This window comes from Urocampus carinirostris, chromosome 3 (assembly GCF_059441175.1).
Source record: "Urocampus carinirostris isolate Australia breed hairy pipefish chromosome 3, RoL_Ucar_1.0, whole genome shotgun sequence".
Taxonomy (NCBI): Eukaryota; Metazoa; Chordata; class Actinopteri; order Syngnathiformes; family Syngnathidae; genus Urocampus; species Urocampus carinirostris.
The window spans coordinates 10,545,977-10,567,402 of record NC_142351.1 but is presented as its reverse complement, the minus strand read 5'-3'; the positions used below and the strand labels follow the sequence as shown (position 1 = coordinate 10,567,402).

Genomic DNA, 21,426 nt, shown 5'->3' with positions numbered 1-21,426 from the left:
CCATTGGATTCCTAGCACCACATCGCAGTATTTTTGCAGCATTTCTGCAGGAATACTTTTGTAGAATTTCTCTCGTACAATTTCTTCTAGTATGTTTTCCATTTTTTGGGGTATTATTACCTTAGTTATATTTTTGTAGTATTTTTATAGTATAACTGCACTTTTATTTAGAAGCATTTTATAATATTTCTACAGTAGATGGTGTTACAAGCCACAAACTCCTCTATCCACGATACTTTTAATGTACGTTCATAAATTTCGTTAGCTTCTTTTAAATCTTCTGGGGCTGAGGTTTTGGCTTGATTCCAGATAAGCATATGTCAGAGTGTGCTGTTTCCATATGCATGAGAAGATAAGCAGACATTGTGGTTCAGCCTTTAAGCATTTTTATTCCTCAACAGCAAACAAGAACATGGCTCCATTCAATACATGGCAATCAACAATTAGCAAAACGGAATATAGTGCGTGCGTAATGACGTCACACAATGGAAAACTTCTTACCGCAATATCACGAGTAAGAGCGCCATTAAATTGACAAATCTTAACGATTCCTAACCACTTATCCATTTTTCTTGTGTTCTCTGTGCGTCTCTTTTGGAAAATTATCTTATAACGATCGGGAAAATCCGGAAGCACAAAGTTTTTCGAGGCAGGCTTGGGATTGGTTTTCTAGTATGCAAATTGCCAAACTGACCGAAATTCCGAAACAAACCTAAATTTCCAAAACAAACATTTCAAAATCGGAATAAAATGGATTTAAAAAAAAAAAAAAAAAAAAAAAGATATTTTTTTTTCAGAGACGTTTAAGTTGTACGCCTGATGTACAAGAAGAAATTGAAAGAATGCAAAACGTTCAGAGACACAAACAGTGAAATAGGTTTTATTTTGGGTGCATGAGTACAATTTCTTTTAAAAGGAATTTATAAAAACACTTTAATAGTGACAATGAGGCAGGAATATCCATCAGGATTGGAGATAAAGCATAAAGGGTTCCATTTCACTTTTTTTTTTAGCCAATTTAAAATTCCACACAATTTTTAAAACTTTTTTTTTTCCCAGATACTCGTTTCAGAGTACTTAAATCTTGAGTCATTCAAGTCAAGTTTTAATCACCATAGCCCCTGGAAGGACCCTAAAAACTGCTGCAACAGGCCTTTAAACTCGTTTTGATTTATCCTTTCTGAATGGTTGCAGCTAGAGCACGCAGTCATTAAAAATGAGTTGTAAACGACTGCTCCAACTGTCCACTGCGGCAAGAAAAATAGAGTTAATTTCTCTCTGGAAGTGGAATAGCAAAATCAGTAACAACCTGCTGAATAAACAATGAACTATCTCACTCCAAAAAAAAAACCCCCCAAAAAAACAATACAGGTCCAAGTGGTTGATCACACAATGCAGCCACATCACATTGTGGGGACAATTTGTTCTGGATCGATTACAACGCGGAGAATATTCTGGACAACGAGAAGCTCAAAAGCTAACCTTGGCTAGGAAAACAGGAATAAAAAGTTGCAATCTTCTACGTCTTGGTCCTCGTCAGCAGGAAGAAGAGTCATGGCTATGAAGAAATTGAGGAGCCGGTCATCATCTTCGTCATCGTCGTCCTCATAATCGTAATTGTCTTCGTCCTCATCCGTGTTGAACTGAAAAACATAAGGATTTTCCCGAATAAACTAATGCCGCCTGCCATTAATCACAAGAGAATAAATGTAACAGCAAAGCCACCAGAGTACAGTGCCATTTTTAAGCAGACATGTGCAACATGGCAACAAGGTCAAGCATTTACAAGGGCTTCACGCAAAATTATTTTACATTCTTAAAAACATTACAATTATGAACCCTGAAGATGGCGATTACAAAGCACATACTACTGCGTCGAAAGAAAACACAAATGAGAGCTGCGTTGCGCATAATGGGAGCTTCATTTTTTTTGACGACAGCACCATGGAGAATAGTGCCAGATTGAACAGGCGTGAAAGATTGTCGCACTGTCATTTGCCAGAGTAAAAGACCAAATTGCATTCACTTATCATAACCACCCGAAACAGGGTTCGTACACCCTTTACATGATCAAGCTAGCACTTTTTTAGGCCTTTCAAAGCCAATTTTTCAATTTTAGCCAGTACCATTAAAAGAAATTCAGTGGGTATTATGTATTTTATAGCACCACAACGGATTTCTACAAGCGGTCTTTAATCTTGCGTGTGCATTTATGAAGACATGATTTAGAGATCGTGGCACGGCGACAGTTTTGAGGTCATGGGTTCAAATCCAGCTACCAGCCTTCCTGTGTGGAGTTTGCATGTTCTCTGTGCTTGCGGGGGCTTCCTCCAGGCTCTCCGGTTTCCTCCCACATCCCAAAAACATGCATTTCAGGTTAATTGGCCGGTCCTAATTGTCCCTAGGTGTGAATAAGCAAGCTAATTGTCTTTCCCTGTGTGCCCCGAGGACAGCACCATGGCAACTATGCTGTAGAGAATAGACAGAATGAAACTGACGTGAAAAGTTGTATTTTGTCATTGGCGGATTCCAAAGTAACAGACCAAATTGCATTCAATCATCAGCGTTCCAGGAGGATTAATGGAAGTTTTACACTGATGACATAAAGAGAAGTGTAGCATTTTTGATAAATATAAATACATCTGGTTTGAAAAGCAGCGGAAGTCGAATATTTTATATAGTCACCCGTTTCCGGATAATGTGAGCAATCAAAATGGCTATTACATGGATGAGCACCTATTTACTACTGCTCTGAAAGAAAATGCAAATGAGGGCTGCGTTCCGTAAAATGTGAGCCCTACATTTCCAGATGACGGTGCCATGGCAATCGTAATGTAGAGAATAGTACCAGATTGAAACGCAGGCGAGTATTGTTGTCTGTGTCGTCATTGGCAATTGCCATGGTAACATCCCAAATAGCTAACGCTTGTTATCGAAAATTAAAGGATACTTCAGAGACTTGACATTAATGCTGATGATGCGTTAAGTGTCGCTTTTTTTTTTTTTTAAGAGAGAACTTCCTCTGCTGTTCAATGATGCCAGATGCATAACTTGACTTGATTTGTGGTTGAAACATGACGTTGTAAAGTTTTAATATATTACCGGAAATCTCTCGTTTTGCTCATGTTACGCTGTACTTGGGAAATGTTGCCAAAAACAGACTAATTTCTCTTCTAGAAGGGCGTCAAAAATGTTTGCAGACGTTACAGCAGTGTTTTGTATTTAGTACTGTGGAAAAGGGCACTACCCCTCGCCTTGCGATTGGATAATAGACGGGGGCGGAGTCACTGAAGCAGAAAGCCCACCCTTTGCAGTCACAGACTGGAGGGAGAGTTAGGACTGTCACTAAGATTTTTCACATTTTCTGTCTTTTTCTCTCCACCTTCGTGACTACCCTTGACTGAAATGTCAAGGAAATGTCAACGTGCCGCGACACGAACACAGAAGCAGGAAACACCAGTCTCTCCCCTTCACCTGATAGCGAACTCCGTTTTTCCTATGCGTCTCAGCGCCGCGCTTCCAATTGAACAAGTGTTACGATCGTAGTCTGTACGATGTGTTTATTAATATTGATTAACGTGACTAAAACCAAAAAGCCATCGTTTATAAATTATTAAGACAAATTCCTGCAAATACCACCAACCCTGGAGGCGACCCAATGAAGCTAAGCACCAATATATACGACCACGACTAGTTGTACACAAGTAGGATTTCTATAGTAGCCTTATTGTAATGCATGTTTTTGTAAGTAGTTGTTCACTGATCGCTGTAACCAGAGAAGTATTGTGAATGAGACCCTGGTTTTATTGGATTTTGCTGTGTAAACTAATGTTTGAATTTAATTTGAAATCAGTGTCTAATTTTTTCAAAGTAAAAACACTCTACAAACATTGTATTGTGTTGCTTTGGCAGACTACAGAGGAATACCACACTTAGTCATGTTAGTTGTGTTGAAATTCTAATGCATTTACTGTAACAGGTTTCAGAGTGCATCCATCCATTACCTGCACCGCTTATCCTCAGTAGGGTCACGTGGGTGCTGGAGCCCATCCCAGCTATCTTCAGGCAGTGGCCAGGGGACACCCTGAACTGGTTGCCAGCCAGTCACAGGGCACACAGAGACAGACAACTCACTCGCTCATTTCACAACTACGGACAATTTGGACCGGCCAATCAACCCCGGAGGAAAACCCACGCAAGCACAGAGAGAACATGCAAAAACTTAACACCGGAGGTTCGATCTTATGACCTCAGAACTGTGCCACACACGCGCTAACCACTGGTTTCAGAGTACAATTAAAGTTTAATTTGAATTTATACAAATATTCTTTTTCTTTTGGCATGATTAAAAATCTTACGCTTTTACAGCAGATGAATATCAGCTCTCTGCCTCCTCCCAATACTAATAATCGGTACCGGCCCTGAAAAACCCATATCAGTCGCTCCTTAATTATATATATATAAAAGATATGAGGTGGCAAGTCCATGCAAAATTTGTACAATCCCAGAACCTTAAAACCACATCTTAAACTGACAGGGAGCCAGTGTGTGTCAGCCGAAATTTGGGTAATCCAATTGTATTCTCTTTGTTAAAAGCCTTGTTGCAGAATTTTGTATCAGCTGCAGGATTTGGATGCTAGACTTTGAGAGACTAGTACAGTAATACAGGTGGAGCATGTCCCACACACCCGACACAAAAACTAAAATGCTGGTACTGCGGTTTAACTGCTAAAGCATACGTACCAGGTATGACCTGCGGCGTGGAGCTCTGACATGCCGGAAAAGACACTCGGGTTCAAAGGGGCAGCATCGATATCGAGCGTAGTAACTGCAGCTTTGCTTTCTATATAGGTAGATAAACATTAGGAAATGTAAATTTCAGTTTCACAGAAATGGAATCAAACAGTATTGTGCATGAAATATGTACATATTTAAGGTGTGAAATGCTTGTGGTCTTTATTCCTCCATGTGTTAAATACGTCCAAAATTTGAATTGAGGACCAATAAAGGGACACTAATATTTGACCAAACTGGCACTTGACATTACTGTGTTATGGAGTTCCATCAAAATAGATTGCTAAAAAACACTTTTCTCTACTAAAAGGATAACATGAAAATGAAAAAAAAAGACAATAGAATAATGGGCACCCATAGAAGATTGACTAATCACCCTTGATGTTATGTAAAATTAAAAAAAGATGTATCTCCCAGTCCACATTTATTCATGTATCTTTGCTCATTCCTTTAAATCAACAAGTAAAATGGCCCGGCGTTAGCGGGCATTCTACTTGACTGAGGTTGTTGGGGCCTGGGTTTGTTGAAAAAAACTTCCAAGGAGCCACTAGGGAGGGCCAAAGAGCACTATGACCGCATTCACCTCCAGAAGTCTATCTGAACTGGGCTGAGCTTTGCACTTTTGATTTACTGGGTGCTTAAAGGGACACTGCATTATTTAGTGTCTGTTGGTGTTTAAAAAAAAAAAAAAAAAAAAAAAAAAAGGGGGGGGGGGGGGGGTTCCAATAAGGCAAACGACATTAACTATAATAAAAGTATAGAAGTATGAGCGCCATGATGCATGGCAAAAGCGCCAGAGCAGTTGAAAAATATTACCCACAACAGAAAAATATAAATTACGCCTTTTTACGATGGAGATTTCTTGCTGTGGTAAACAGCAAGGTTCTAAGCCCGATTTGGCATATTATCCCATATCCAGGGATCAGAATGGAGATTTTCATTTTCAGCTGAAATAGCCAGGGTCCAGGAATAAAGCAGGGCGGAAACCACCCAACCCCCCCCCCACCCCTACGCAAGAGAAAAAGTGAAAAAGTCGGAATGCCTTTGGGGTTCAAAAACAGCGGAAAATTCTGATCCCTGCATATCGTATAACTTTTGATGTAGATAACGGTTGATGTCTGCATTAATCCGAGGGACGGGCAGTCCTCAAAGTACTCTAGGATTTGCAGTGAGCATTTTTTTCAACTAGGTACATTTTATGCATTTCCGAGCAATTTTAGGTTAATTAGGGACGAGTCACAGATACTCAATGTAGCTACCAATAAGTTAGGTAGTGCTGTTGTAGCTAAAATAAAAATGAGCAGCTTTTCGTTAGTCGATCCGAGACTTGATGGCACACTGAAAATACATTAGAATACACAGCTAACAATAGTGTATTGCCATTATAAAGTACCTCTTCCCGTTAGCGCAGCAACGCATACCGGTCACTCAACCAGCTACGGACAACTGATATTTAAAAATGTTTGTTTCTGCTTATTATTCAAATCACTTTTTAATGAATGAAGTTTCTTTCCACCATGAGATACATACTGGGGCTGTAAAAACCTTATTATTACTAAATATTAGGGTTTTACTCCATCTTGCCGCAACTTTTCAAATGTCACTATTTGTCTGGCATGATATTTAAATGCAATTGCTGCTCTGCATTTATATAGTGTTTTTCAAGTCAGTGGAGACCTCCCAAACCACTTTACACACCGATAGCCAGAGGCAGCCAGGAATCAAACCGTCAATTTCTCTGTGCCTAGACAAGCGCTCTACATCCTGAGCTAATGCCGCCCAACATTAGAGATTATGATCAGCTCACTTGAGTTTTTCTTTGAAGTCCGCTATTAGCTTATCCTTTGCCTGTCCTTCTACCCAATATTTATTGGGCACATAATAGGCTGACCTCACCCGGCATTGTGGGCAGGCCCTGAAACAGAACAATTGTTAGCCCGAAGATTTGGATGAATAAGATTTAAATCCGTAAATGGTGTAACCTACTTGACAACATCTTGCCCCAGATCTCTGGTTTTCCTCCATGTCTTGATGCACTGAAGGCAGAAGGCATGACTGCAATTGGGCAGAATTCCAAACATCTGGTTCCTGGGGTCCAACTTCTCATACACCTTGTCCATGCATATTCCACAGATGATATCTTGACTCTTGAGGAACACATCCAGAGTCCCGTCGCTGCTCGAGGCTGCAGCGGCACCAACAGAGTCTGTGCCACTGGACAGGCAAGCCTGTCCAAAAACAACTTTAGTCTCAGAGTTAAAAAACCCAAAACTATTCTTATCAAATCACAGACCTCTTTGCCACATGTATTTGGGCAACGCTGTTCAGAGCTCCTTGTGGATACTGGGGAACGAGCATCTGCAATAAAGATGAATGCTGAAAATCAATCACCAGAAAAGCTTGCAACACATCTTAAAACCAATCCTTTATTTAAAACCCCAGTGTGCAATAGTTGAACACTAGACAGCACGGTATTGTCTGATGCAAACGGAAGCCAGTGCCAAATAATGCTCAGCGTAGCAGCAAGATGCCAGACAAACATGGCAGTGACTTCAAGTTGGGGTGTCTAATGTTTAAAAAAACAAAAATACAAAAAAATACAAAATCTATCCCTATACGACTTAAAAGTGTATTATTGCCTAGTATTCATATCATTTTCTTTACGTAATGAAAGTTTTTTGTGCCACTAGGAGGCGCTTAATATTACACACAGCTCATTTTAATCTCAGGCAGCAACTCATTACACTAAGGCATTTAGAATAAAGCCGTGTTTATTTGTATAGCCTATAATAAAAAGAAGTAACTCACTACAAAAACAAAAAAATTCAGGTTGGACGTCAAATAAATCTTAAGAACGTCACCAAATGCACCGCATTTTCTTACTTGGACAAATAAAATTGCAAACCAAAAGATTTGGGTCAGTCGTACAATATCTATGAGCCAATCAAGGGACTTCATGAAAATAATTACTAAACCTTACCAAATTTAGGGATGCAGGATAACCTGTTTGATCGACTGATAAAACCCTGTTCAGAGACCAATTACAGTTAACAATTTTTAGCATGCAATATTTAGAATAGCACACATAATCAAAATTTTTAGGTCTCCAAAATGTAAGGCGGTGTTTGGGCATTTGGGTTGGCCGTGGTCCACAAAATTTTGTGTTTTTTTGGCACTTTTCCCCTTTTTTTGTATGTGTTTGTCTTGCAGTCGGTCACCCCCCTCGAGGGATATGACCAGGGTAGATAGGAAAAGATTTTATATAAAAAAAAAAATGCATCAAACTTTGAGGCGCATGAGAGTAAAACAAAAGATAGCAAACGTATTTCATAAATATTAGGGAATCTGCTTTCACAACCAAAATAAAATCGATTTATAAATTGTTACTGTATGTCCAAGCAATTTGTGGTAATTAGACCTTGATGAATTTACAGAATTTTCGGCTCTACAAAGGTTCACTGGATTATAAGGCATTCTTTCGAATACATTATGTTTTTACATTGCTGCTTTATTTGACTCTTACTGTCAAGTTTTAGTATTTAATTTTTTTATACTGTTCAAGGTTTTTACACTGTACAGTTTAAACTAATAGCACTTTGACCTAATTTTCAAATACATTGTGCAATGAAGGCATTATGATTGTCATTAATATAAAAATATTTTTATTTTTTATACTGTTAGTTTGCATTGTAAAACAATTATATGCTGTTTTGTAAACTAATTCAAGGGGATAGGGGCTCAATTATTAAATAATCGTGAGATTTCCAAGCAAAAGCCATCGGTATCCATCGATACCTGATGTGTTTACTTAAATCGGATCGATACAGAAGCTAATAGTATTGACCACTCGAACTGAATAGTAGCGTTGGAGAGTAAAATGCATTGAAATGGATCAAACCTTTGTCAGAAATGACTAATGAAACTAAATTCTTAGCACCATTACCCTGGAACTGCACATGGGCACATTTTTTGTTCATTATGAGAGTACTAATGTGTTCTGTAGATAACAGAAAATGCATCACTTCTAAACACAAGAGTACAAGATTCAATACATGTTTTGTACTCTTACTCTATACATTCGTAAGTATTAAATGTATTTGATCAATTTTAAAAGTGCATGGGCAGACTTATCTGCAACATGACTGTTTTTAGCACCTTCAGAGTTCGTACACCTTTTTTTGTGGCCAAATTCTAGCACTTTCAAAGCAAATTCTCTTGTTTCTTCGATACTATTTAAAGCATAATGAAATGAAATGATCTGCATTTATATAGCGCTTTTCAAGTCAATGACTTCCCAAAGTGCTTTACAATGTGCTCCACATTTCCCAATAGCGGCCTTGCAGCCATGTAAGGCGCTAACCTGCTTATTGGGGGTATTAGGGGTTCAGTGTCTTACCCAAGGACACTTCGACATGTAACACGGACGAGCCGGGATTCGAACTGGGATCCCTTGATCCCAAGACGAGCGCTCTACCTCCTGAGCTACTGCCGCCCCAAAGACCAAGACCAGAGTAAATTATGTATTTTGCAGTAAAATACTGTGTATCTGTGATTTACACGTGCAATTTTTAATCTAGTGTCTAGATATATGAAGACGCACGATTTTTAGATCTGGTGTAAATCATGAATGTTTTGTTTTTGAGACAAATTCCAACCCATATAAGTGTTGGGTAATAATTACAGTAATAGGTATCTTACTTTCAGTTGTAGGAAGTACTACCCACTATAATCTACCGCTGGGAAATGCTCCCTTGCTTTTTGCGGGGTCCATTTTTGTTATCTTGCAATAGTAGATTTTATAGTGCCCTGTTTGCACGAACCTGTCCTTCTGGGTGTGATGACGCTTCATAGGACACTTTTGTACAAACTAATGCCAACTGCCATTATTCACGAAGAGGGCAATGGTAGAGCGAAGAATACTTGTTGAGAAACATGGAAACCTTTACAAGCATGTCACTCAAAATGTAAAGGTTTGTGTCCATAAGTTCAAACTGTTATACTGGCTGACGTCATCTTCTGGCTCAAACAATCATTGCGGCTCGTTTTGTTGCGCATGCAAGCAAGTGAAATTCTCCGATGCTTTCAAATCAACTTTATCATTTTAGGGGTTTCGGTTGGTATTTAGACAGCGTTTGAAATAGTCCTTTTCTGACTTTTACCATTTTCATAGTAGAATTTAAACTGCTAGCACACGCGTCAAATCAAAATAAACTGCCACCCACCTTGTAATCGGTTCTCAGAATTGTTGACGCCGATGTTCAAATTGGGTGTGACACAGCGACACCTTGAGCCATCTGTCTGGGTATTAACAAATGTCTCTGAAACCGTTCGGCCGGATGGAACCGTGAAGGCGAATGAGGGAGCAGTTGAAGATTCGGAGGATAACATTGCTGACGGTCTTCGGCCAGTGACATCAGCACCACCTTCCGGTTGGGGGACATGGATATACCTAGGAGGGAATAATTAATTCCTAATGAGTAACATCCAGGACTCTACCAAGAATAACAAAAAGCACAATTTATTACCTGCAGTGTTCACCTTCCCAGCATGTACCTCGCTGGAAGTAGCGACACACCTGGTTTGGCTGAGTAAACTCGTGACGGTAACGGCATCTCGACCCATACCTGCAATAACCAGCCAGGAAATGCCTGCATGCAAGTAGAAATACTTGAATTTTTTTGGTCTGCATGGTCCAACTTTTAATTGCTTCGCAAGTTAACAAACATCCATCCGTCCATCCATCCATCCATTATATGCACTGCTGATCCTCAGTAGGGTCGCGGGGGGTGCTGGAGCCCATCCTAGCTATCTTCGGGCAGTGGGCAGGGAACACCCTGAACTGGTTGCCAGTCAGTTGCAGGGCACACATGGAAAGAATTCACTCGCTCATTCACACCGAGGGGCAATTTGGACCGGCCAATTAACCTGACATGCTTGTTTTTAGGATGTGGGAGGAAACCGGAGTGCCCAGAGGAAACCCACACAAGCACGGAGAGAACATGCAAACTCCACACAGGATGTTCGATCTCATGACCTCAGAACTGTGACGCACACGCATTAAGAACTGCGCCGCCGTGCTACCCAACAGACATCCAATTCCATGAATTTACTTAAAACCCTAGTGTATGAAGTTGACCACTAAATGTCATTGTATTGTCTAATGCAAATGAAAACAAGAGCCACAGAGTGCAGCGTACCAGCAAGTTGCCAAACATGGCGGCGACATAAGGTAGGAACTCCACCATGTAAAATAAATAAACTTCTTGACCTATGATTTTTGAGGGGATAAAATGTATTGGTATGATAGTATGTTTTCCTAGTATTCAAATCACTTTAAAAAAAAAAAAAAACTAAAATAAGTCTTTCGTACCACTAGAAGCAGTGTCTGAAATAACGTCTGCCTGGATGCCCGGGGCATGCATCTTTTATGTCGGGCGTACAACATGCAAAACGTCTCCGCCCGGGTGGCCGACAACTTTTTCGATAAGAAAAAAGATTTAGGTCTAATGTATAAAACGTGCACTGGCTTAAAAAAGGTTGAAAAACACTGCACTACAGTACTGTCTTGTACTCTAATAAGAGGTGCACGATACAGTACAAAATTTAACTTACAGCCATGTCCAGATATTTTTCGACATTCCGAAAAATGTTTATATGTACCATTGTTCGTAAACCAATGTTTGTAAGTAGGGAAGTGTCTGTTACAATCTGCTGCCATCTACTGGTGTAGATAATGTTAATGTTCCACAGCTGATCACTGGAAGCAAAGATACTGAACAACGGCCGCTTTAAGCAAAAGATAAAATTGGGGAACTTCTGGTGTTATGCCGAGAAATGCACCCCTGCCGAGATTTGCATCTCCCCGCTACTATAACCACTTTTACCTTGTTTTATATCACTTTTCGGGAATGTAATGGTGAACATATAACCAAAACCACTTCGTCTTGCATTTGTTGTGAATGTAATCGAATGGTAATGCACACCGTATATAAATCACTTTTGAGCGGGTAACATGTTTATTTTGCCTTTTTCTACTCAAATCACTTGTGTTGAAACTGTTATGCACTCTACCATAAAGCTTATTTTTAGTTTGAACAATTTTATTGACACGTTTAACAGCTAATAAACAATGTGAGGTTTGAACATTTTTTCTTGACACTTTTAACAGCAATTAAACATATTCCCAATTTCATTACATCATTTTCTAACAATTTACCGACATTTTTAACAGCAATTAAACACATTCACATTATGCTGAAATGAACTGTCAAATCAACAGATAAAAGGGAGACGAACGCATTTGACTTCTCATCGCCAAACGAGACGTAACACATCAATAATTGTATTTTGTATTTTACTTGAATAAACAGATCATCCCCTATGATTTTTAAAAATATTTGCAATTAAGGCATTACCCCCGGAAACATGATGAATGGGGGAAAATGTGTAAGGAGCCAACTAAAGTTGAGGAATTATTAATATCATATTCAAAAAGGACAATCAATAAAGGGGGTTATATCAAAACTATATAAAGCTCTGAGAATGGATCTCAGTAATGATGACATGGTGGTTAAGGAAAAATGGGAACAAGAAACTAATGTGATAAAAGACAACGAATGGGAAAAAACATTGAAAGAGGGACACAAAATAACCAACAGCCCCACATGGAGGGAGTTTGAATGGAAAGTAAAAATGTGATTCTTCTATACACTCTCGATCACTTCAAAATATATAAATACCTCAAATCTATGTTGGCGTAACTGTGGGGGGGGGGGGGGTCGGAGACTTTACACATCTCATCTCATCTCATTAGCCGTACTGCTAATCCTCATTAGGGTTGCGGGGGAAACCGGAGTGCCCGGAAGAAACCCACGCAAGCACGGGGAGAACATACAAACTCCACACAGGAAGTCTGGAGCTGGGTTTGAACCCACGACATGAACTGTGCCGCACAAGCGCTAACCACTGCGCCGCCGTGCTGACTTTACACATATTTTCTGGAATTGCCCTGTAATATTAAATTTTTGGAGAAGTATCCAGACAGAAATAAAATTAATTATTGGCTGGGAGTTGCGGTTGGACCCAATGGCCTACGTGGTAGGAATTTTGCCACAAGAATTACTGTCTGGTCAACAGAAATATATACTAAAGGTTATGCTTCTGGTAGCAAAGGAAATGACAGTGTCCTGGCTGAAACCACAACCCCCTGACATAAAACAATGGAGAGACAAATTAAAGCAAATGTACATTATGGAAAAAATAAAATCACTGCAAGACTTCAACTGAAACTCGTTCAATTTGAGAAAAGATTGAAGCCTATCACACAAATTTTACTTGATGTCTAACCCCCCCACCCATCTTTATTTTATTGATTGTATTGTATTAACATTTTTTTTTCTGTAGTTCCTTCTGTTATTTATGGGTGTGTCAAGTGTATATGTTTTGTGTTGATGTATGATGGTGGAAACAAACCTCTGTCAGAATTTGTGTGAGAAATAAAAAGTTATTCAAAAATCAAAAACAAAAAAAAAACAGATCATTCTGTGCCTAACATTGTCACAGCAACGGTGTAATTTTTTTTTATAGTACAAATGATCCAACGTCACGGGATGCAAATTTTGGCAAGGGTGCATTTCTCGGCATAACACCGGCAGGACACAAGACAATGTCTAAAAGGCACACTGGTTGAAAAACACCGTTATAGAGGACGTGTCCTCAACAGGGTTGGATAGGGTTACTTTAACTTGATTACTTTCAATGACTTTTGGATTACTTCCAATACCAAATATGCTAATAAAAGACAAAATAAACTAAATACGAATAAAATGGGGCAGCACGGCAGCGCAGTGGTTAGCGCTTGTGCGGCACAGTTCATGTCATGGGAACCTGTCGTGGGTTCAAATCCAGCTCCAGACTTCCTGTGCGGAGTTTGTATGTTCTCCCCGTGCTTGCGTGGGTTTCCTCCGGGCACTCCGGTTTCCTCCCACATTCCAAAAACATGCATTTCAGGTGAATTGGCCGGTCCAAATTGTCCCTAGGTGTGAATGAGCGAATGAGTTGTCTGTCCCTGTGTGCCCTGCGATTGGCTGGCAACCAGTTCAGGGTGTCCCCTGCCCACTGCCTGGAGATGGCTGGGATGGGCTCCAGCCCCCCGCGACCCTAATGAGGATAAGCGGTACGGCTAATGAGATGAGAGATGAGACGAATAAAATGACTACATTTTGTGCAGGCTTGGGGAGTAACGGAATATATGGAACGGCAAAAATGATGTTGACAAGCTGTTTGGATTTATTTTCATTGTTTCTGTCGCATTTTATGTTCGTTTTGCCGGAGATCAAAGCGATCAAAGCCAGGAGAGAAAGCTTACCACGTGTTGCGAGTCATCATTCGATTCATATTTAGTTTCTTTTATTAGCATATTTGGTATTGGAGTAATCCAAAAGTAATTGAAAGTAATCCAGTTAAAGTAACACTACCCAACCCTGGTCCTCAACAAAACCAAAATTTCAGAACTTATTCAATGAGGACATTAAATATCCGCGTTTCAGTGCTTAGAATCTTGGAATACGTACTGCCGCGAGATGCCACACTAACATGGCTACAATTTCATCACAAAACGCCAAGAATACACTAAATATTCGCGTACTTTAGTGTGGTTTGCTTTTCCCTCGTGGCGCCGCGTGCTCTTCATAAACACAACCTCCATGTTTGTTTACAAACGAAAAAGCGTAGACTACATCGAAAGTTGGACTTCCGGTTTAACAAAGTCTCATAAACATAAGTGAGTTTTGACGGATTAAACTTCGATGTGAGTTATTCAAATGAAGCCCTTGAGTGTCTTTATAGACTTCTCAATGTCCGCCATGTGCTAGAACAAAAGACCATGTGCCAAAAGTGACATTTTATCGACTTTACCGTAGATGAATGTCCTACAAGAATTACGTTCGGCTTCAAACGCTTACCGACAGATTCGACCGGATGAGTGCGAGCGGTCCATGCCCGCAGCGGCCAACCGACGCCGGGCTTGTTGTGGCGGCGTAGGAGCCTCTTACTGCTACTTGGCGATCCCCGCCGTCGTGGTTCACCTTCCGGCTGTTTGGTTTAATAGTGTGCAGCCGGGGTTTCTTCTTTTCACCAATTAACGAATTGACGAGCCAATAGAAATCTGACGTCCACCTTTGAACGTCACCTTTCTTATCTTAGCTGTGCACTGTGTATCACGAGCTTTTATTCTTAAAATAGTCAGGTTCGAGTCGCCGATTAATAAACGTCATATTGTTAGATATAACGAAATTGTGAATATGCTTAATTGCTGTTAAAAGTGTCGAGAAAAATTGTTCAAACCTCACATTGTTTATTTGCTTTTTTCTCTCCAAACCAAACATTGTTTATTTGCTGTTAAAAGTGTCAATAAAATTGTTCAAACAAAAAAAAAACTCAAGTAAAAATACTATTACTTCAGAATTATATGACTCGAGGAGAAGTAAAAAGTCGTCCAAATAATTAATAATATTGTTAAAATATGATATAATGAAATTGTGAATGTATTTAATTGCTGTTAAAAGTGTCGATAAAACCTCATATTGTTGTAATATGATATAACGAAATTGTGAATATGCTTAATTGCTGTTAAGTGTCAATAAAATTGTTCAAACAAAAAAAAACTCAAATAAAAATACTATTACTTCAGAATTATACGACTCGAGAAGTAAAAAGTCGTCCAAATAATTAATAATATTGTTAAAATATGATATAATGAAATTGTGAATGGATTTAATCGCTGTTAAAAGTGTCGATAAAACCTCATATTGTTGTAATATGATATAACGAAATTGTGAATATGCTTAATTGCAGTTAAAAGTGTCGAGAAAAATTGTCCAAACCTCACATTGTTTTATTTGATGTTAAAAGTGTCAATAAAATTGTTCAAACAAAAAAAAAATTCAAGTAAAAATACTATTACTTCGGAATTATATGACTCGAGGAGAAGTAAAAAGTCGTCCAAATAATTAATAATATTGTTAAAATATGATATAATGAAATTGTGAATGGATTTAATTTAAAGGGGGCTGTGAGAATTACATTTTTGGACTTCTCCAGTGCCTTCAATACCATACAGCCTCTGCTACTGAGTAGGAAACTGACAGAGATGGGAGTTAGCTCACACCTTGTAGAATGGATTACTGACTACCTGACAGGCAGACCCCAGTATGTGAAACAGGGGGGCTGTACATCGGACACTGTGGTTAGCAGCACAGGATCTCCGCAGGGGACCGTTCTCTCTCCGTTCCTATTCACTCTATATACATCGGACTTTAAGTACAACTCTGAGTCCTGCCATGTGCAAAAGTTTGCCGACGACACTGCGATCGTGGGATGTATCAGAAACGGGCAGGAGGAGGAGTACAGGAAATTGATTCAGGACTTTGTCCGATGGAGCGACGCAAACCACTTGCACCTAAACACCACCAAGACCAGAGAGATGGTGGTGGACTTCAGGAGAACCAGAACTCACACGGTTCCTGTAACCATCAAGGGAGAATGTGTAGAATTTGTCCAGACCTACAAATACCTGGGTGTGCAGCTGGACAACAAACTAGACTGGACTGCCAACACAGAAGCTCTATGTAGGAAAGGGCAAAGCCGACTTTACTTCCTCAGAAGGCTGGCCTCCTTCAACATCTGCAAAAAGCTCCTGAAAATATTCTATGAGACAGTAGTGGCAAGCGCCCTCTTCTATGCGGCAGCGTGTTGGGGAGGCAGCGTCAAGAAGAAGGATGCCTCTCGTCTCAATAAACTGGCTAGGAAAGCGAGCTCTGTTGTGGGCAAAGAGCTGGACAGCCTAACAACAGTAGCTGAGAGACGAGCACTGAAAAAGCTGAGGTCAATCATGGACAATCCATCGCATCCACTACACAGCATTATCTCCAGACAGAAGAGCAGTTTCAGCGACAGACTGCTGTCACTGTCTTGTACTACGGACAGACTGAAGAGATCTTTTCTTCCTCATGCCATGAGGCTCTTTAACTCCACCCGGCAGAGTAAAGGCCCACATTAAACCACACCACCTACATTGGATATTACCGAATCTTACTGCAATATGTATTCTGTGTAGCACTATTTAGTTACTTTATATAACACGCTACAGTGGGCATTTGCACGTCACACTGGGTATTTGTATATTGTATTCTTTTGGCTTTATTATTGTACTGTTCTCAGCTCAGGGATGCTGCTGGAAATGTGAATTTCCCTTCAGGGATGAATAAAGTATCTATCTATCTCTATCTATTTATCGATAATATGTGTATCATTTGGCTTACCAGCTCAGTAGCCTAGATGGTAAGGCGCCCGCTTTGAGACTGGGAGGTCGGTGGTTCGCGCCCCGGCCGAGTCATTCCTAAGACTTAAAAAGTGGTCGGCGGCGCCCTCTGTTGGCTGCGGCTGCATCGGCTCGCTACAACGGGTCAGGTGCAATCGACATTTCGTTCTGTGTACATTGTTACACAGAATGACAATACAAGGAAATTATTATTATTATTATTATTATTCATGTAGGTTAATAGTCTGTAATAATAGTTTGCAATAGTCTTTGATCTGTGCAGCTCTTTGAGACTCTTTGTGATTAAGGGCTACACAAATAAACATGACTTGACTTGACACAAGGCACACCTCACAACCCAACACACTTTGCTTATCTTTTGCTACTGGTGACACACAACCAGATATTTAATCTAGACTACTTTATAAATCCCAATTTGTGTGTGTTTATGTATGTTACCCATAGTCTCCAAAACACAGATTTTCTTAAAAAAATCTTTTTAAGGCCTCTCCAATTGTCTTCAGCTAGCTTTTGTGTCAAGGTATCTCCAATAAAATCAATAAAAAATCTGCTTTCGTGTGGTCTACTTTCATGGGGTGTTTAACAGCCCCTGGCGGCCAAATTGGGTACTGAAACTCCTGTCTAGGCAGCCCAATCCAATCTACTATTGGCAACGCCGGTGTCATTCTGCTTGTGTGCATATAAGCCAGGACCTTGAGTTTAGTATTTTATTTTCATCCATCCATTATCTGCATCAATTATCCTCACTAGGGTCGCGGGGGTGCTGGAGCCCATCCCAGCTATCTCCGGGCAGTGGGCAGGGGACACCCTGAACTGGTTGCCAGACAGTAGCAGGGCTACTCGCTCATTCACACCTAGGAACAATTTGAACCTGTCAAGCAACCTTGCATGCATGTTTTTGGAATGTGGGAGGAAACCGGCGTGCCCGGAGAAAACCCACGCAAGCACGGGGAGAACATGCAAACTCCCCACAGTAGCTGGACTTGAACCCTGAACCTCTGCACCTTGGGGCTGCGCGCTAACCACCCATCCGCTATTCCGCCTAATAATCTATTTTATAATTGTAAATTTAACTTAAAAGTGAGTATATACAATAGGGAGAATATCTACATTAGGAGAAATTCATCATCTCCCGTAATTGTATTTAGTCGTACACTATGAGTAGAATTTAAATCAGCTGATTTCAGATATGTGTCAACATAGGTAAAGTAAGATTTTAAAGATCTGAGGACACTATAATGAATTATTTGCATGAGGTGAAGTATTCAGTAGCCTAGATGGTAAGGCGCCCGCTTTGAGACTGGGAGGTCGGTGGTTCGCGCCCCGGCCGAGTCATTCCTAAGACTTAAAAAGTGGTCGGCGGCGCCCTCTGTTGGCTGCGGCTGCATCGGCTCGCTACAACGGGTCAGGTGTAATCGACATTTCGTTCTGTGTACATTGTTACACAGAATGACAATACAAGGAAATTATTATTATTATTATTATTATTAAAGACATTAGAATTTTAAAATTTTATCAATGAGAGTTACCGAGAAAAGTAACTGCATTCCAAGTACACGTTCCTCCGTTTTAAGGCGTTAGTCCCAACACTGGAAAAACAAATCACTGGTACAAAATATTATGCACGAGGGGGAAAACATTTCTAGTAGTTATTAAAAGAGGTGTAAAATGATCATTTCAAGTCATTGGATAAACATTTGGCACATTTTAGGAAAGAGGTAGATTACAAAAACTGATTTTTTTTTTCTTTTACCGGTACATTCAATCACACTTTTCTATGTAATTTGCGGTGTCTGTTTTAAATGAATGCAAAGAATGGCGAGTATTATGCCAGGTCAGCGGAATATAGTCACACAACACAAGATTAAGCAAATGCATGACCAGTGTCTGAAACTCATGACAAAAAGTTAGCGGACTCCAGGGCAGACAACTCTGAAAAGTTGCCTGCCCCATTTTTCCCAACTTGAAACACAATAAGACGACTCATCGCAAAAAAAACCCCAAAAAACATTGTTGCAAAGTATTAAGGATTGATAATCCGTATATATAACAGAACAACACTTTAAAATTAAGTTTATTATATATCTACTGCAGCAGGGCGGCGCAGTGGTTAGCACTTGTGCGGCACAGTTCATGTCATGGGAACCTCCTGCGTGGGTTCAAATCCAGCTCCAGACTTCCTGTGCGGAGTTTGTATGTTCTCCCCGTGCTTGCGTGGGTTTCCTCCGGGCACTCTGGTTTCCTCCCACATTCCAAAAACATGCATTTCAGGTGAATTGGCCGGTCCAAATTGTCCCTAGGTGTGAATAAGTGAGTGACTTGTCTGTCCCCGTGTGCCCTGCGATTGGCTGGCAACCAGTTCAGGGTGTCCCCTGCCCACTGCCCGGAGCTGCTGATTGGCTGCCGTGTACGCAAATTGCCAAACGAACTGAAATTCCGAAATTTCCAAACGGACGAAGATTTCGAAATCGGAATAAAGCAAATGTTTTATTTGATTTGAAAAAAAAAAAGAGAAAAAGTTGTCGGCCACTTGGGCGTTTAGTAAGTTGTACGCCCGACCTAAAAGATGCACGCCCCGGGCGTCCAGACGTTATTTCAGACACTAGCATGACCCTGCGTTGGAAGCAAGATGTTACCCCAAAAATGCTTTGAAGAAAAATAACAAATTTTAAAATAAGCTTGTGAAATATGCCTACTGTATCTCAGCATTACAAGAACTCATGTGAAGTTGGTGTATTCGGTAAACCGAGCAGGAGGAAATATTGTCACAACCATTAGGATATTGTAGTGACGATCTCGTATGACAAATATAATCAACAATTACAAATAATTAGACCTGGCTAAAAGCCTTGAAAAAAATTAAAAGCAGGTCTCCACCATCCAACTACCGTATTTTCCGCACTATAAGGCGCACCTAAAAGCCTTTATTTTTTTCAAAAGCTGACCATGCGCCTTATAATACAGTGCGCCTTATTTATGGATCAATATTAAGTCGCAAAGTCTTGCAACTAATGCAGCAGCCGCCGACTAGATTTCCCCCCGAACGGAAGTAGTCCGCTGTGTATGCTGGGATTTATTTACCGGCGTTTCATTGGCTAACCATTGTGTCAATCATCATTTGAATCGATCACTATTGGCTAAACTTATTCGAAGGTAAAGGGGGCGGATCCTTTTTATCATTTACAGGCTGGCATTGGCTTAAACGGCAACACAAAGCCTGCAATTGGCCAAAAAAGATGAATGTTTATGGCACGTGGCTGACGGCATAGAGAAAGCATTTTTTTCTATTCTGTATTTGAAATTATTTTATTATCTATGTAACGGGTGTAATAATAACTTTTCTTTTATTGAAAATACAAATAAAAATGACTTGACTTGAAATTCCTGCTGAAATATGTGTATAGTTTTTGGTAAATGTCCTGCAATGCTGAGTCCAACAGTGCCATCTGCTGGTATGGGGTGGGTTCTGGTTTTGGCTTCTAACATGTGACCAGGAGGCGGGGTTTGTTGTTAGTCTTACCAGAGAGAACTACAAAGGTAAGACATATCTTTTGGTGCTCCACAAAAAAAGTTAATTTTAAACATTATAACCCCAGCTGACAAATCTCTCACCATGCATAGTAATGTGATTGATATTGTCAAGCTGTTTAGGTTTATTTTCGTTTTGTTTCTGTTTTACTAAATATTAATTCCCCTTGTAGAGATCATAGAGATCAGACCCAGCAGAAAAAAACTAATGTTGTGTCTCATCCATTTGCAGGTAAATTGTACCCACTTTTATACTCATTATTGTTTTTATTCCTATTTTCTCATATACATTAAAAACGATGATGTTGGTTAAAATTCAGACTAAAGAAAAACATGTTGAATTCATTGTAAACGTTAAAAATCCACTATACGATCTCTTGTTAAAAGTATCTTGTTAAAATGTGAAGATGTAAAAATGTATTGTGATATTCTAAAATGTATTTTCTGTAAAGTGAAAAGAAAGCTCTTTGATATGCTTTGTTGTTAGTCTTACCAGAGAGAACAACAAAGAGATCAAATTGAAAAGAAAGCTCTTTGATATGCTTTGTTGTTAGTCTTACCAGAGAGAACTACAAAGAGATCAGACCCAGCAGAAAAAGCTAATGTTGTGACTCATCCATTTGCAGAAACTGTAATAATAAAAACCTCATCATCCAGTCCAGCGTGAATGTGGATCTTTGGTGGGACAAGTACACCGCGGTTACACTGGATTTACTACCCTCACGGATATAAGAGGACATTGGCTGCACATTATTATGAACACG

General features: G+C 39.9%; 1 protein-coding gene across 1 annotated transcript; it reads right to left on the bottom strand.

Annotated features, from left to right (window-relative positions):
- Positions 1-852: 852 nt before the first annotated feature.
- Positions 853-14,993, bottom strand: mkrn4 (makorin, ring finger protein, 4). Its single transcript, XM_088330621.1, is given in 9 exon segments — positions 853-1,505; positions 1,508-1,643; positions 4,744-4,843; positions 6,602-6,709; positions 6,781-7,022; positions 7,088-7,152; positions 10,017-10,243; positions 10,320-10,442; positions 14,757-14,993. Coding segments are annotated over 9 exon segments (1,071 nt in total). The 5' UTR covers positions 14,792-14,993; the 3' UTR covers positions 853-1,470.
- Between the last annotated feature and the right edge of the window lie 6,433 nt (positions 14,994-21,426).